Here is a 16,092-nt window from a genome sequence, read left to right as displayed (position 1 = left end):
TATCAAATGATATGAACCCGTAATTGCGTATAAATTAGACCCACTACATGATTCGCAATTTGAATTTACCATATTTGGATTATTATTATTATTATTATTATGATTATTATAACAAATAACTTACATGCAACATGACAACATGCTCGTGAATTTTAACTTTTTATTTAGTTAAGATGATTATGGACTTAGGGTGTTAAAAGTGTCGTGCTCAAGGATTACACTGGCATATTATCTAAACAAGATCGCAGGTCTGACCCAAACTCTTTTAATTTATCATAAGCTCAGAAATTTCAATAATTTCGAGTTGCTTTAGAAATTCTTGCTCATAAACTCATTGAGGTGTTTGGCATTGATTTAGAATGTCACGAAGTTTATATCATTGGCCACGTTTCGCATATTAAATTATGTGTTACGGTAAATGATAGTGATGGTGAAAATATAGCCAAGTATACGCTAACTTGACAGAAAACAGCGAGTGACATTTTTCTATTTTTTTCATGGAATTTATTAATTATTTTTAAAGTTAATATTAATTATTTCTAAACAATTACTTATCATCCAAAATACTTTATCTTATGAAAAACAACACCATTTATTTGAAATTTCTATCGACATGATAAGGAAAAAAAAAATAAACAGGACTATGCATTAGAAAAAACTAACGAATACAAGTTATTTAAGAAAAGTCAAATTAAGTCTTAATTAAATAGCATAACACAATAATAAAAATAAAAAAAGCACGTGGAAGCATTTGATTGGTCTCAACTCAATCCAAAAATAAAAATGCAATCAACCAAATTCCACGTCACTTTTACGCCGTGAGAACAAACACGAAAACCCAATCCACCACCCGCTCATGACGACTCGACGTGGTGTGCCATGGTAGTGATGCCTCCTTCCACGGTCACGCAACATAAGACATGGTCTTACAAGTTTTTATGCTACTTATATATTATTGAAAAATGTAAAAACAACTATTTCTCAAAAGAAACGCTAAAATTAGATTTGTGTAAATATATTCATGCACTAACTTTTCTTTTTCTAAAAGCATGTCTCAATAACATTTTAACCTTTTTTCTGTCTTACAATTTATTTTTATTAATAATTAATATAGTATAGATGAATAAAAACTTAATGAAAATAGTAATATTAAAAACTTTTTAAAAATTAAAATAATGAGGTTTGTTAGTATTTCATCTTTAGCCAATTTTTATACCCCCATTTGAAACGAATTTAGAAAGGTACAAACTTGATTTACTAATTTTTAAACATAAGAGATGGAAACTTATAAATTGCTACATATATATTATGTGTGATAAAATCAGTCGTAAGAGAACTTACACCCGATTCTTCATCTCTATTCATATATGTTAACCCAAATATATAATTTTTTGTAAATTTTATTTATATTTTAAAAACAATACACATCTCATTCTCTATATCTATCTATCTCATACTCACAAATACTTACTATTATTTTTTTAAAAACCTAAAAGCTTTGACTATTGAAAGATTCTAAAAAAATTAAACTCTGTATTTGAATTTATAATATATACACGGTTTGGCCGTTGACATAACCGACACACACGTGTGTGTATATATACGAAAACTTTGAGAACTCACTAGTTGTAAGAACACTCCTATCACATAATAAAAAATTATTTTTTATTTTTCCATATGCATTATATGTAAATTACATATATCAAAATAGAAACACACATAGGTTGTCGACTATTAAATATGTATAACGAACGTTTAAAAATAAATAAAAAAAACAATGCTGAGAACAAATTTAACTAGTGTAAGTTAAACTACTCGATAAATAGCCCATCTATATATATTTTTGTATATTCATATATGTACTATACATATAATACATTATAAATAGGGGTGCAAATGAGCCGAGCTACTGCGAGCTACTCGAGATCGGCTCGTGAAAAAACTTGATCGAGCCGAGCTTAATTGAGCCTGAGCCCGAGCTCAAGCCTAAAAGTAAGCTCGTTTAATAAACGAGCCCGAGCTCGAGCTTAAGCCGGCTCACGAGCCTACCATTTATATAATTTTTTAATATATATTTAATAATATTAATTAATATATATAATGTTATGAAAAAATAACTAAATTATATATATATTATTTTATATGCGCTCAAATAACATTAACATACAAAATTTTTTATAATAAATGTTAATTATTAAGAGTTCCTTCAAGTTCTTAAATAATGTAAGAGTTCTGTAATGATACTCATATATATATATATAGTTATAAATATAAAATAATTAATTAATAAATAGTAAACGAGCCGAGCTCGAGCTTTGAAAATAGAGCTTGAAACGAGCCGAGCTTGAGCCTAGTCGAGCTCGGGCTCGGCTTGTTTGCACCCTAATTATAAATCAAAATGCAAACAGTGTATCAATTACACACATATATATTCTTTGCTAAAACAAGTGGGAAGCATGTTGTTTCCCTCCCATTCTGAGTCACTTTCACTTTAACACCATTAGTCCCAATATCAACACCAATCCCATACCACTGTGTCTTTCTTTTCCTTTGCCTTCTGACACAAATCTTTGATCTCACTTCCATTAACTCCAAGTACACCATGTGATGTATGCTCTATAACTACAAGTTTAACCAACTTCTCACTCACTTCCCATCAACCAATACAACATATTCACCAACTCTTCACTTTGATTCAATCCAATGAAGCTTCAAGTTCTTATTATCAGCTGTTTAGCTTTGTTATTCACATATGCATCTGCTTTGCTTTCTCCTGCTGGTGTCAACTTTGAAGGTACTCACTTTTGTTTCTTCATAGTTTATATATTCAATACAAAGTTTGTAAACTTTTTTTTTTTTTTTTTGCAGTTCAAGCTTTGATGAATATAAAGAATGGTTTAGATGATCCACATGGTGTGTTGAACTGGGATGCTGATGCTGTTGATCCATGCAGCTGGACTATGATCACTTGTTCTGCAGATAAACTTGTCATTGGCTTGTAAAAATCATATTTTTATTATTTTTTTTGGATAATTTAGTTAAGATAAAAGGATCCAATTACAATATTTTTTTTATTTGAAAAAAAAAAAAATTTTTCTTGGAAAATTTTTTTTTTCTTGAAAAAAAAAGATCATATTTTTAACTTGATATTTTCTTGAATTGCAGGGGGAGTCCAAGCCAGAATCTTTCAGGCTCACTTTCGCCGAGCATCGGTAACTTAACGAATTTGCAGACAGTGTAAGTAGTAAAGTACCAAAATTTAATAATGTTTGGATGTGCAAGTTGTGATGCTAATGTTACAAGTGTTTAATGCAGGCTGCTACAGAATAACCGAATCTTAGGGCCACTTCCAGTTGAGCTTGGGAAGTTACCTAAGCTTCAAACACTTGATCTTTCTAACAATATGTTAAACGGTGCAATCCCGCCTTCTTTAGCCAAGATCAAGACCTTGCATTACTTGTAAGCGTGCGAAATGACCGTTTTACCCTTGGTTTTCGGGAGCAAACTATTATATTCAAAGAGTAATGATTTGGTTTTACTTTTTATTATGTTAAAGTTTTTTATTTTGAATTGTCACAGGCGGTTAAATAATAACAGTCTTACTGGTCCAATTCCTCAGCCTTTGGCTAACATGACCCAACTCACATTTCTGTAAGTTGGCTTTTGATATCTTTTGTAAAAGAATTTTTATTTCCAAAAATACCCTTGTCTTTTGGGAGGAAATGACTGAAATACCCTTTTGCAGGGACTTGTCATACAATAATTTAAGTGGTCCTGTTCCAAAGTTTCAAGCTAAAACATTCAAGTGAGTTACCTCTCATCCATCTCCTTTTTTAACTACATTTTATGGTCAAACATTTTATACTTAAATTGTAAAATTGAAGAGATGTAAGATCTCAATAAGTACCATATAACTTGTATTTGTAATATTTATTACATTCTTAATTATCTTAACAAATTTTATAAAAATACACGAAGAAATGAATCAAATATGAAGCTTCCAAGTTATATCCATTTGACATTTTGACCTCAAAAGTCAAAAAAACTTCTGTATTCAGTATTTACTATAAGTTATAACTCACTGTAACCATATGGACAGTATTTATATTTATAGGAAATCCAATAATATGTGCCACCATGTCCTTTTAATTTTATAACCGTAAAATCTCTTTTTGACTAACTTTGACTTGGTCAAACATTCAACATTTGTATTGCAAATTTGAAGAAATATATGATCTCAACCAGTACCTTAAAAAATTTTATTTACAATATTTTTTATACTGTTAACAATCTTAACAAGTTTTTATAAAATTACCTGAAGAAACGACTCAAATATGAAGCTACGAACTCATATCCGTTTGACCACAAAAGTCAAAACAAAAACTATCACCATTGTAACTAAATAACTTACTGCAACCATGTGAACAGTGTCATGGGAAATCCAATAATATGTGCGACTGGGACCGAGCAAGACTGCAACGGAACAACGCCAACACCAATGTCGCTCGCCATTGGTGGTCAACAAAGTAAGCCTATATGACCACATGTTCGTACAATTCAATTATTATTTTGCATGTTACAAAAAGTAACCATTTTGTGACTAACACTTTCTGTGACACTCAGAGTCACAACCATCTGCCACACCAAAAACTAGCAAGATGGCTCTAGCCTTCGGGACCAGCCTCGGATGCTTCTGCTTGCTGTTTTTCGGGTTTGGGTTCGCGTTTTGGTGGCGGAGACGGATTAACCAACAAGTTTTCTTTGATATTAATGGTGAGTTTAGAATTTTTAATGTTTGATTAAACTTGCATTAAATTTATTTTTAAGTTGTTTAGGAAAATTATATTTCTTGTGTTTAGGCCTGTAAACGAACCGAACGTTCGGTGAACTATCGTGAACCGTTCGGCGGAAAGTTCGTTTATTTAATAAAAGAACGAACATGAACAAAAAATCTGTGTTCGTTTAATTAAACGAACGAACATGAACACATGTTCCGTTCGTTCATTTATGTTCATGAACGATCGTTTATGTCTGTTTATTTATGTTTGTTTATGTGTTAATAGAACATAATTAAATATTATCTGGATAGGCTATCTGTATTTGCTAATTTGTGTTCATTTAAGTGTTTTCGTATAAGTTCGTTTATATTTTTGTTCATTTACATTTGTTCATGCATGTTAGTTTATCTTTGTTCAGTTATGTTCGTTTAGATTTTAAACAAACAAATGCAAATGTCCATTTTTAAATAAACGAGCACGAACATAAATATTTGTTCGATTAAGTGTCCGTGTTCTTTTAAAGTTAAATTAAAGAACACGAACACGCTCTTGTTTGTGTTCATTCGATTTGTTTACCGGTTTTCATTATTCACATTGATGAATGCATCGATCTCAATCTCTAGGCTCTGCCGATTTTATTTGTGTTCGTTTGTGTTCGTGAACACATTAATTTCCTTACTGAACGAACACGAACATAAAATCTCGTTCGGTAAGTGTTTGTGAACCGTTCGTGAACACATTCTTTGCTTAACGAACGAACAAGGCCTTATTCGTGTTCGTTCGGTTCGTTTACAGCCCTACTTGTGTTGGTAGAGGACTCTACAAACTAGTTTTTGAATTTTGAATTATTTTTTTCCTAGTATTTTCCAATAATTTATTTAACATTTAATTTGATTTTTTCTAATAAATTTTACCATTTAACCTTTTTTAAAATCAAAATACACAGCTTTTTCCTTTTATTCTCAAACATTCTGATATAAATTTTATTTAAAACCAAGTTATATCAAAATAAAGTATTTTTTATATTTAAGAGACAAAAAAACCCTTTATTACGAAGTAACTCGGTTTTTAATAAAATTTATATCGCAATACTGAAAAGAAAATTGAAAGAACATTTATTTAAACCAAAAAAAAAAAGTAAATCAACACTAGAAACCAACACATATTTAAATACTCTCCAAGAAACACTTATACATGCTCTAAACCACTTTAATTAATTTGATTTTTTCTAAAAAAAATTACCATTTAACCGTTTTTAAAATCAAAATACACAGCTTTTTCCTTTTGTTTCCTTTTTTTTTTGGGCAAACATTCTAATATAAAGTTTATTTAAAACTAATTTATATGAAAACACAATATTTTTTATATTTAAGAGCCAAAAAATCCTTTATTACGAAGTAACACGGTTTTTAATAAAATTTATATCGAAATACTGAAAAAAAAATAAAAGAACATTTATTTAGACCAAAAAAAAAAGTAAATCGGCCCTAGAAACCAAAACATATTTAAATACACTCCAATAAAAACTTAAGCTAAGTGTGGTGGAGGGCTACATAATGGAGGCGATGTTCGACACGTGGCGCCACGTCAGCAGATGGCGATTTCATTTTAGAGGTGTAATGGTGTTGTAGCTCCATCACATCATATATATATATGTATATGTATTACACACACATACTTAATATAATAATATTTGATCAAAAAACAAATACGGCGACAAATTCCCCCCCCCCCGCGTGATCGCTCTCTTGTCGCCCGGGAGGGGGGGGGTTGTTCATCGCCAAAATCGCCCATTTGGCACCCAACATGCCGCCCACTAGACATACACTTACTCATACATGCACTAAACCACTTTTAATTAAAAAAAAAGATTAATATATGTCACATGTGGTTACCTTATATTTTTATGCATTTAGAGCAATATAGGGAGGAAGTGTGCATGGGGAACTTAAGGAGATTCCAATTTAGAGAACTTCAAGTTGCTACAGGCAACTTTACAAGTAAAAACATACTTGGCAAGGGCGGGTTCGGGATCGTGTACAAAGGGGTTCTCTCAGATGGCACTGTTGTAGCCGTTAAGCGGCTCAAAGATGGTAATGCGGTTGGTGGTGAGATCCAGTTCCAGACCGAAGTTGAAATGATAAGCCTAGCGGTTCATCGAAACTTGCTTAGATTGTATGGTTTTTGCATGACGTCGTCAGAACGACTCCTGGTCTACCCTTACATGTCAAATGGGAGCGTTGCTTCTCGCCTTAAAGGTGCGCTTTTATACACGAGCTGTTAGAATATATTAGTTAGGGTTTATTATATAATAAATGAATTAAACGCTCAGTGAACTGTTCAACGGAAAGCTTATTTATGAACACACATTTTTTTTTCATTTAATGAAGCGAACGGACATGAACACATTTCCCATTCGTTCATTTGCATTCATCTAAAATCGTCCATTTACATACGTCTACTATTGTTCATTTACGTTCATTATGTTTGTTCGTTTGAGTGCTCATTCAAGTTTATCTATTATTAATATGGGTTTGGATCAAATATAAATTAAATTAACGTGCTAACTGTGTGAATCAAGCAGTGTAATTATATATACAACGCAGTGTAATTACAACATAGTGTAATTATTACATAATTACACTACGATGTAATTACATAATTACACAACTTGTATATATAATTGCATTACTTGATTCACACAGTTAGCGCGCTAATTTAATTTGTACGTTAACTTTCCCCTATTAATATTAACTTAAAATCAACAACAACAATCATACCCAGCATATCTCACAAATAACTACAGTTATCTGTAGGGTCTGGGGAGGGTGAGATGTAGATAACCTTACCTCTATCCCTAAATATAGAGAGGTTGCTTCCAGTGAGACCCCCGGCTCAAAAAATAAGTAGATAATATATATATATATATATATATATATATATAAGAAAAGAAAATAGTAGTATATTAATGCCATACTAGAAACAATATACTAGTGGTAGCATTTAAGCAACATTTATAATAGATAGACTAAATTAATAATAATAATAATAATAATAATAATAATAACAACAACAACAACTATTATGATAAAGATAATAACCATAAATAGAAAATGAAAATACTAATAATGAAAATAATATAATAAAAGTTATCACAAGAGATAATCCTCCTCCTACGGGTCCTTAACCTTAATTCTACGTCTCCAGGAAGTCTTGTCTTGAACCATGTCCTCAGAGAGGTGCAAATCTAACAAATCATATCTAATCCTCTTGTCCCAGGTCAATTTGGGTCTACCTCTACCCCTTCTACCCTTTACAAATATAGTTTCCACTGATCTAACGGGAGCCATTTGTTGTCTTCTTTTTACATGTCCAAACCATCTCAATCTGCCCTCTCTTATTTTATCTGATATACTAGCTACCCCTAGTCTTTCCCGAAACGCCTCGTTTCTTATTCGGTCTAACCTTGTGTGCCCACACATCCACCTTAGCATCCTCATCTCTGCTACCTCAAACTTACGCGCAGGTGTCTTTTTGATGGCCCAACAATCTGTTCCGTATAGCATCGCCGGTCTAACCGCAACCCTATAAAACTTTCCTTTTAATTTAGTTGGGAACCTCCTGTCACACAATACCCCTGTGTCAGCTCTCCACTTACACCATCCTGCCTGGACATGATGAACTACGTTACTCTCTATACCCCCATCACTTTGTACAAACAATCCTAAGTATTTGAACTTGGTTGACTGCGAAACCTCTTGACCTTCAATGGTGATTTGAACGTCCTCATCATCGTTTACTCCACCAAAGTCACAGTAAAGATACTCCGTCTTTGATCGACTAATCTTTAAACCTTTACTCTCTAAAGCAGCTCGCCACTCCTCTAGTCTCATGTTGAGATGTTGTTTACTCTCGTCGATCAACACAATATCGTCTGCGAAGAGCATGCACCATGGAACAGGCTCCTGGATTGACTTTGACAATTCGTCTAGGACTACTGCAAAAAGAAACGGGCTCAACGCTGATCCCTGATGAAGGCCTACCTCCACGGGGAAAAAGTCAGTATCCCCCACAGGCGCACAAACGCTTGTTTCAGACTTGGAATACATATCCTTAATTATCTCTATGTATTTCCCAGGAACCCCTCTACCCTCAAGGCTATCCCAGAGAAGTCGGCGTGGAATACTGTCGTGCGCCTTTTCTAGGTCAGTGAACACCAAAGTAGGTTACGCTTTCTCTCTCTATACTCAGGGGCAGATCCAGCATACAAACGGGTGGTTCCCCGGAACCACCCGAGTTTCGAAATAATAGTGTACGGATATATAGAAGACGCGTAGGAACCACCTTATAAATTAAGAGGGAACCACCTAAAAAAAATTCCTGAATCCGCCACTGTCTATACTTTTCCATTAATCTTCTTTGGATGTGTATCGCCTCTGTAGTTGACCTTCCAGGCATAAAACCAAACTGGTTCACTGATACCTGAGTTAAAATCAATGATGCTCATATTTTGAAACCATTTGTTTAAATCTTCTTTTTTTTTACTTTTAAAATGTTGTAATGATATTGCCAGACATATTCAAGTTCATTTATAACTTATGCTATTTATGTTCATTCATTTGTGTTCATTTATATTCATTTGTGTTTGTGATTTTAGTATTAGAATATTAACAAACAAACATAAACGAAAACGTTCAGTTTCTTAACGAATGAACACAAATTAGATAATTCATTTGTTAACTATTCTTGTTCGTTCATTTGTTCCGTTAAAGTTAAACAAACGAACAAATAACCATGATTGTGTTTATGGCAGCCAAACCGGCTCTCAACTGGGGTACAAGGAAGCGAATTGCCTTGGGAGCGGCCCGTGGTTTACTATATCTACACGAGCAATGCGACCCAAAAATAATCCATAGAGACGTGAAGGCCGCAAACATATTGCTAGACGACTACTGTGAAGCCGTAGTAGGTGATTTCGGGCTGGCTAAGCTTCTAGACCACCATGACTCACACGTTACAACCGCGGTTAGAGGAACCGTGGGCCACATAGCCCCGGAGTACCTCTCAACGGGCCAATCGTCAGAAAAAACAGACGTGTTTGGGTTCGGGATTTTACTCCTCGAACTCATCACAGGCCAACGGGCCTTAGAGTTCGGCAAATCCGCAAACCAAAAGGGGGCTATGCTTGATTGGGTTAAAAAAATACATCATGAGAATAAACTTAATATGTTGGTAGACAAGGACTTGAAAACAAACTATGACCGAATCGAGCTCGAGGAGATGGTTCAAGTGGCGTTGTTGTGCACGCAATATCAGCCGGGCCAAAGGCCGAAGATGTCTGAAGTGGCCCGGATGTTGGAAGGGGATGGGCTGGCTGAAAAATGGGAAGCATCTCAACGGGCCGAGGCTAATGGGGGCCGGGCTAATGAGTTCTCGCACTCTGAACGATATTCTGATCTTACCGATGACTCTTCATTGCTTGCACAAGCGATGGAGCTTTCAGGACCGCGATGATGCGTCTAAAGAGGTTAATAAATCGGGTTATGATGATCGGGTTGTACAGAAACCGAATTAAAGTTTATGTGTATGTTTCTTTTATATGGTTTTGGGTTTGTTAAGAGTGTTAATTTTGTATAAACTTTTGGTTTTTATTTAATAAAATGAGGACCAAATCGACCATTTACTACATAGGGTTGGATCTTGGAAGGGGGAACGAGGGCGATGAAGCGTTGCCAGAGGCCTTATTTGATAGACGTTTTCTTTTAGTGTTTTTAAATGATTATTAATTTTTTTTATTGATTTTGTCATTTTGGTTTGGGCCCAATAACCTAAATTTTAACCAGTGGATTTAGAATAAAATTTTGTTTAGGCCCGATAGTTTAAGAAGGATCAAAATTCAATTATAATACATAAGAATTATTTTTTTAAATACAAAAAATATATAAAAAAATTTTGGCCCCCGAAAAAAAAGTGCCCCGGCTGAAGGTGCGGCCGGGCCTGATCATGGCAATTTTTTCGTTGTAATTATTTACGTTTATTAAATTTTTATATGACTTGAGCTACGACTGGAGTTATGGGCCAACTGTCAGGCTATTAACTTTGTACATAAAAACATTATTTATTTAATAGTTTGAAGGTTAACATATTTCTTGACACATTTTGAACTCAAAACACTGCAAAAGGCTACTTCAACTGATATTTGAGTTCTTCCACCTTTCTTTCAGTGTCCTTTAGTGCCTTCCCATATTTACTTATCAACTGAAACAAAATAAAAAAATAAATAATTATTAACCATTAATCAGCCTTCTAACAATATTTACCAAAAATCCACCTCGTCGACTTCGTTTGATGTCATAATGAAAGGCGGAGACATCATTATGCTGTCACCGGCAACACGAACCAACATCCCGTGTTTCTCACATTGTGCTCCAAAGTATGCGCCTATTTCTGTGTTCAAACATCATTATAAACTTTCTTTAAGGTTTGACCTTTGATGACTAATTATCATAGGGATATATATATAGGGGATCATATGAGAACCATTTTGAAATTGAGAACTATTTTGGACCAAAAAGAACTCATTTTAAGAAAAATAAAAAAAATTGTAAAACAAAAAAAAACGCGAAAATAAAAAAAGTAAAAAAACCAAAAAGTTTTATCTTTCATCCCAGTTTCATAAAAAAAATATCTATTTAGCAAAACTATGCATATATGTATAATACTATTTTTTATTTTATACATGTTATTCTTTATAAACATATGTACAATTAAGATAAATGATAATGTACATATGTGTACATTAAGTAAATCGAGATTAAATAAAAATATACGTATGTGTATAATTAGTTATTTTTTTAATGAATCCGGGATGAAAATAAAAATTTTTGGTTTTTTTGTAGCCCAAAATGGTTCTCAAAGTTCTCTTAGGACCCTCACCCTATATATATATATATATAGTCGAAAGCTTGTGATTCTTAAGTGAAAATCAGTCTTACTCCATTCGGGTGGGAACAACTCGTGTGGTGACTTGTTATCTGTAAATTCTGTTCCGAAAATCAATCCGGTTCCACGAATCTATAAACGTTTGAGCATGTTAAAAGTTGGTATGTTTGACTTTTTGAGGTCAAACATGAAACTTCTAAATTGAAAAATAAACACATTGTTGTTACAAATACAACACCAAAAACTATATTTTTGTGAAGCTGGATATAAAGCTTAACATACTGGTATATTTCGGCTTTAAAAATCTAAGAAATCTATTTAAAATTTATATGTCAAAAAGCATATTATTGAACTCCAAAGTCAAAATGCATTAAGGAAACGAAAATAACATAAAAATGCTAGAAAATACCTCTCCAATAACGGGACTTGACGAAAAGGCTTTTATACTGTCTTGAAACATTGGCGAGATACGGTTTACTTGGTCAAGAATATTCCTTTCTCTGGACAAATTTAATATATTAATTTTAAAATAGTAAATTGCATGACTTTAGCTTTTATTTCATTTAAAATTGGAGCAAATAATGACATACTTGTAAATCTTGAGTGTTTCTAGTGCAACAGCACAAGCTACAGGGTGTCCAGAATATGTGAATCCATGAGAAAATGTACCTAATATTATAATATAAATAAATTAAATACAAGATTATGTTGTAACTAAAAACATATGGTTTTATAAGTTTAAAGACAGTACCAAGCTTATTGCTTTGAGAATATATAACATCTGCAACCTTAGGGCTCACAAGAACCGCACCAATCGGCATATACGCTGACGAAAGTGCCTGAAAATATTAACTAATATTAACCTTTTGATTGACCAAAAATGAAAATTCTAAATATAAAATATTTTAATCCTTATATATAATATACCTTAGCAATGGTGACAAGATCAGGCTTAATGTCATATTTGTCACAACCAAACATGGTTCCAAGTCTTCCAAATCCACAAATTACCTGAAAATAATATGCAAAGTGAGTCGAAAGCGTGACATGTAGGCGGGAAATTAATAACATAAAAAGTACCTCATCAGCAATGAATAAAATGTCATATTTTTTTACAACAGCTTGAATCTGCACAAACAAAAGACATAAAAAATATGAAAACGAGCGATCGATTGAGCCCTAGGGTCAAAATGTTGGTCAACTTAAAAGTCAACTTGACCTTCTCAAAGTATGTTTTAGGAGGAAGTATCACACCTCCTGCTCCCATAACCGGTTCGGCAATAAAAGCACCAATCTTTAAAAAAACATAAAAAAAAACATAAGATATACTTAAAAATTAAAATTTAGTCAACCCAGTTATTAATCTTTTGTTAAAATGATATGTTAAGTGAGTTTACCGTCTCGGGTCCTTCTTTGAGAATAAGATTCTCCAAATTGGTGGCCAATCTAGTCGAAAACTCCTCTTCGGTTTCACCTAACATAGTATTTTAAAAAAATTAAAATAATAGAAAATAATGTCTTGAAACAAGAAAAAGAAATCAAACCGGGAAGATGAAATCGCCAATAATGTGGACAATCTGTGTGCAATACAAATGGAGCCGGTAGATCAAAATGTTGATGTAATGCAGGAAGTCTGAGAGAAAACAAAAATAAATAAAAAATTATGGATAGCAGAAAATAATATCTTTTTTTTTTGTTAACTGCTTATATAAAATCTTTAAATTTTTATAATTTGTATACACATCTTGATCTTACCCTGAAAGACTAGCTGATATGAGAGTGGATCCATGGTATCTGTGGCAATATAGAGTACATATTATAACAATGCTAAGTATGCAATAAATATGCAAAATTAGTTGTAAGGACGTGAAATTACGATCTTGTCCTTGCGATGATTTTCTTCTTATTTGGCCTTCCAAGTGCGTTGTTATAGTACCAAACCAGCTTCACCTATAAAATAGATATAGAAATGAAAATGAATGTTCATTACAAACAATAAAATCACTAATCTATATTATAAGCTTATAACCGAACCTGAGTATCATTTGCATCCGACCCACCGTTTGTGAAATGTACTTTAGTCATTTCATTTGATGTGAACATGCCCAAAAGTTCACTTGCAAGATCCTGTAACCAAAAGTAAAAAAATGATAAAATATCATATATAACATATAAATTTAACATTTATGTTAAACGATTTTATTGTACCAAAGAAGGTTTTGTAGTACGGTTCCAGAACGAATGGTAGAAAGGTAAAGTATTTAGTTGCTTCATTGCAGCATCAACGAGTCGAGGCTCGTTCCCACCTAAAAATAATTCAAAATAATTTAAAAAAAAAAAAACTAATTAAAGATGAAAAAAATGGGAAAATGAGATTGACCTAAAGGATTGCACCACAAGCCTGCAAGAGCATCAAGATACTTCTTCCCATTTACATCATATACATATGATCCCTATAAATCAAAAGAACAATATTTAAAAAAAATGTAACTTTTTTTTTATAACTTGTAAGTTAACGGGTTATTGTATTAACGAATACCTCAGATTTCTCGATAACCAATGGGTTCGAATCAGTAGTTTGCCATCCAGCTGTGAAAGGTGCCAACATGCCATGTCCCTTATATCTGTGAAACCATATTAAAGTTTACTAATTTATGCAAATGGAGAGCGGAAAATTAGTTATGCGTGTAATGTGACATACCCGTCATCATCAACCTTGGCGACGTTGGTACTGTACCATCTTACAGCGGAAAGAGTGCGCGCGCTTCTTGTGCATGAATGTATCTTTATGCAAGTAAACCACACCGATATTTAATAAAAGAACGAGTTTATACAAATTCATTAATACTTGTTGGAGTTTGCTAAAGAAACACCACTGACACACTATTCAGACACCACGTAGGTTCATACGGGCCATATGACATACCAAAAAATGGTCATATTGGTTGTATGAAAAGCGAAAACTGACCATATGGGTCGTATGAGGTGGTGTTGGCCGAATCACACGGCTCGTATGATGTGTTTTACTAGCAAAAATGACTGATATAACAACGGACAAAGTCATATGACCAGTATGATGTGACCAGTTTTTGCCTATCATATGGCCCGAATGATATGCAAGATTACGGTGTGCAGGTTTGTTTATTATCACTTGTTGAAAGTGAATTTATGAGTTTCATCTAACAGTTATCTGATCTAAGATAAGAAATGATCATTAAATAAAACTTTAGATATATGTTTATTTTCTTCAATTTTAATCATCCATTTTGTGAAAATCATGAAGACCTTTTAACTTTGACTTCAAACACCATAATTCAAACACAAAATTGACATAAATTCTCAGAATTTTGGGAAAAAAAAAACTATAAATCAAACTGTATACCAACTAATGCATAACAAAAGTTTGGTTATAAATATATAAAAAATTGTCATGTATGATTTAAAAAATAAGTTCATTTTATTAGTCATGAAAAGAGAACTTAAGCCAAAAACATGTCTAGGTGCATTCAACAATCAGCATAGCTTTAAAATAAAAAACACTTAACTAATAAACAGATAAACATAAATATAGGTATAGAAAAATATATTATTAACCTTGGAGGAGGTAGCAGTAGATATCAGTGATCGGATGAAATGAAAATGATGATGATGATTCTTCATATCTTTCTTTTCTTGTTTCTTGAGGAGACTGAGAGTGAGTGAATGAGAGAGAATAATAATAATAATAATAATAATAATAATAATAAGTATAAATTATTAAGGGCCTACAAATAAGTACAAGGTATTTGTGATGTAAGATTCCAACACGGAAAACAATAATAACAAAAATAGCTTCATCCGTTTGGCTTTATATTTCTAAGGGTTCCTTGGTTTTAATAATAATAATAATAATAATAATAATAATAATAATAATAATAATAATAATAATATATTTTTTAATCAAAATTTGGCATTCTTCAGTGTCCTTGGTAACAACTCTCTTTTTCTTTTAAAAAAAACGAGTTTATAAATTTATAAAATATATTAAACTATTTATATCGAAACATATATAGAGCACGTGACAACGTATTTTTGTTAAACACCCTTAAAAAGAAGACCGCATTTTACCGCGTAGACAATTATTCAGAATGTCAAGTTAATGCATAATTTTCGTTTGATTTCTTGCCATTCCTGACATCTGTTTCATATATTCAAAAAACTAAACATAGTAACAAATTTTCATTTCTAACAAAAAATCAAACATTTTAAAAACACATTATTATTATTATTATTATTATTATTATTATTAGCTCTTCTATCAAGTTAGAATCTTTGACTAACTGAGTAGAAGATGACTTTGACCACCATAGTTGACTCCTCAAGTCAACTGTAG

General features: G+C 32.6%; 2 protein-coding genes across 2 annotated transcripts; one reads left to right on the top strand and one right to left on the bottom strand.

The window, feature by feature from the left end:
* The first annotated feature begins 2,679 nt into the window (after positions 1-2,679).
* LOC143573934 (protein NSP-INTERACTING KINASE 2-like) lies at positions 2,680-10,405 on the top strand. The gene is made up of 10 exons (XM_077058699.1): positions 2,680-2,794; positions 2,869-2,998; positions 3,166-3,237; positions 3,316-3,459; positions 3,580-3,651; positions 3,746-3,805; positions 4,429-4,526; positions 4,624-4,773; positions 6,695-7,036; positions 9,592-10,405. Exons 1-10 carry the CDS (start codon positions 2,704-2,706, stop codon positions 10,290-10,292), a joined length of 1,860 nt encoding a protein of 619 aa, XP_076914814.1. The 5' UTR covers positions 2,680-2,703; the 3' UTR covers positions 10,293-10,405.
* Positions 10,406-10,875: 470 nt separating this feature from the next.
* On the bottom strand, positions 10,876-16,067 carry LOC143574168 (gamma aminobutyrate transaminase 3, chloroplastic-like). Its single transcript, XM_077058857.1, has 19 exons — positions 16,041-16,067; positions 14,422-14,504; positions 14,260-14,344; positions 14,101-14,173; positions 13,929-14,026; positions 13,755-13,847; positions 13,597-13,670; positions 13,476-13,514; positions 13,265-13,353; positions 13,118-13,194; positions 12,940-13,014; positions 12,801-12,848; positions 12,648-12,731; positions 12,472-12,559; positions 12,311-12,389; positions 12,130-12,220; positions 11,774-11,852; positions 11,110-11,225; positions 10,876-11,036 (listed from the first exon to the last, which is right to left on the bottom strand). The coding sequence occupies exons 1-19, from the start codon at positions 16,065-16,067 to the stop codon at positions 10,962-10,964; spliced, it is 1,473 nt and encodes a 490-aa protein (XP_076914972.1). The 3' UTR covers positions 10,876-10,961.
* Between the last annotated feature and the right edge of the window lie 25 nt (positions 16,068-16,092).

This window comes from Bidens hawaiensis, unplaced genomic scaffold (assembly GCF_021521415.1).
Source record: "Bidens hawaiensis isolate Kalapana, Puna unplaced genomic scaffold, B.hawaiensis_p1.1 tig00001382_1, whole genome shotgun sequence".
Lineage (NCBI taxonomy): Eukaryota > Viridiplantae > Streptophyta > Magnoliopsida > Asterales > Asteraceae > Bidens > Bidens hawaiensis.
Note: the sequence above shows the minus strand (reverse complement) of the source record. Positions and strands in the feature narration are given on the sequence as shown.

Bases quoted from the DNA above. Each gene is read 5' to 3' on its own strand.
- LOC143573934 (XM_077058699.1), top strand. From the start codon at position 2,704: ATGAAGCTTCAAGTTCTTATTATCAGCTGTTTAGCTTTGTTATTCACA. The intron at 2,999-3,165 runs GTAAAAATCATA...CTTGAATTGCAG, and splicing joins GATAAACTTGTCATTGGCTT to GGGGAGTCCAAGCCAGAATC. The intron at 7,037-9,591 runs GTGCGCTTTTAT...TGTTTATGGCAG, and splicing joins CGTTGCTTCTCGCCTTAAAG to CCAAACCGGCTCTCAACTGG.
- LOC143574168 (XM_077058857.1), bottom strand. From the start codon at position 16,067: ATGGTGGTCAAAGTCATCTTCTACTCA. The intron at 14,027-14,100 runs GTCAATCTCATT...AATTATTTTTAG, and splicing joins CTTGTGGTGCAATCCTTTAG to GTGGGAACGAGCCTCGACTC. The intron at 11,853-12,129 runs GTATTTTCTAGC...AAACGTTTATAG, and splicing joins CAAGTCCCGTTATTGGAGAG to ATTCGTGGAACCGGATTGAT.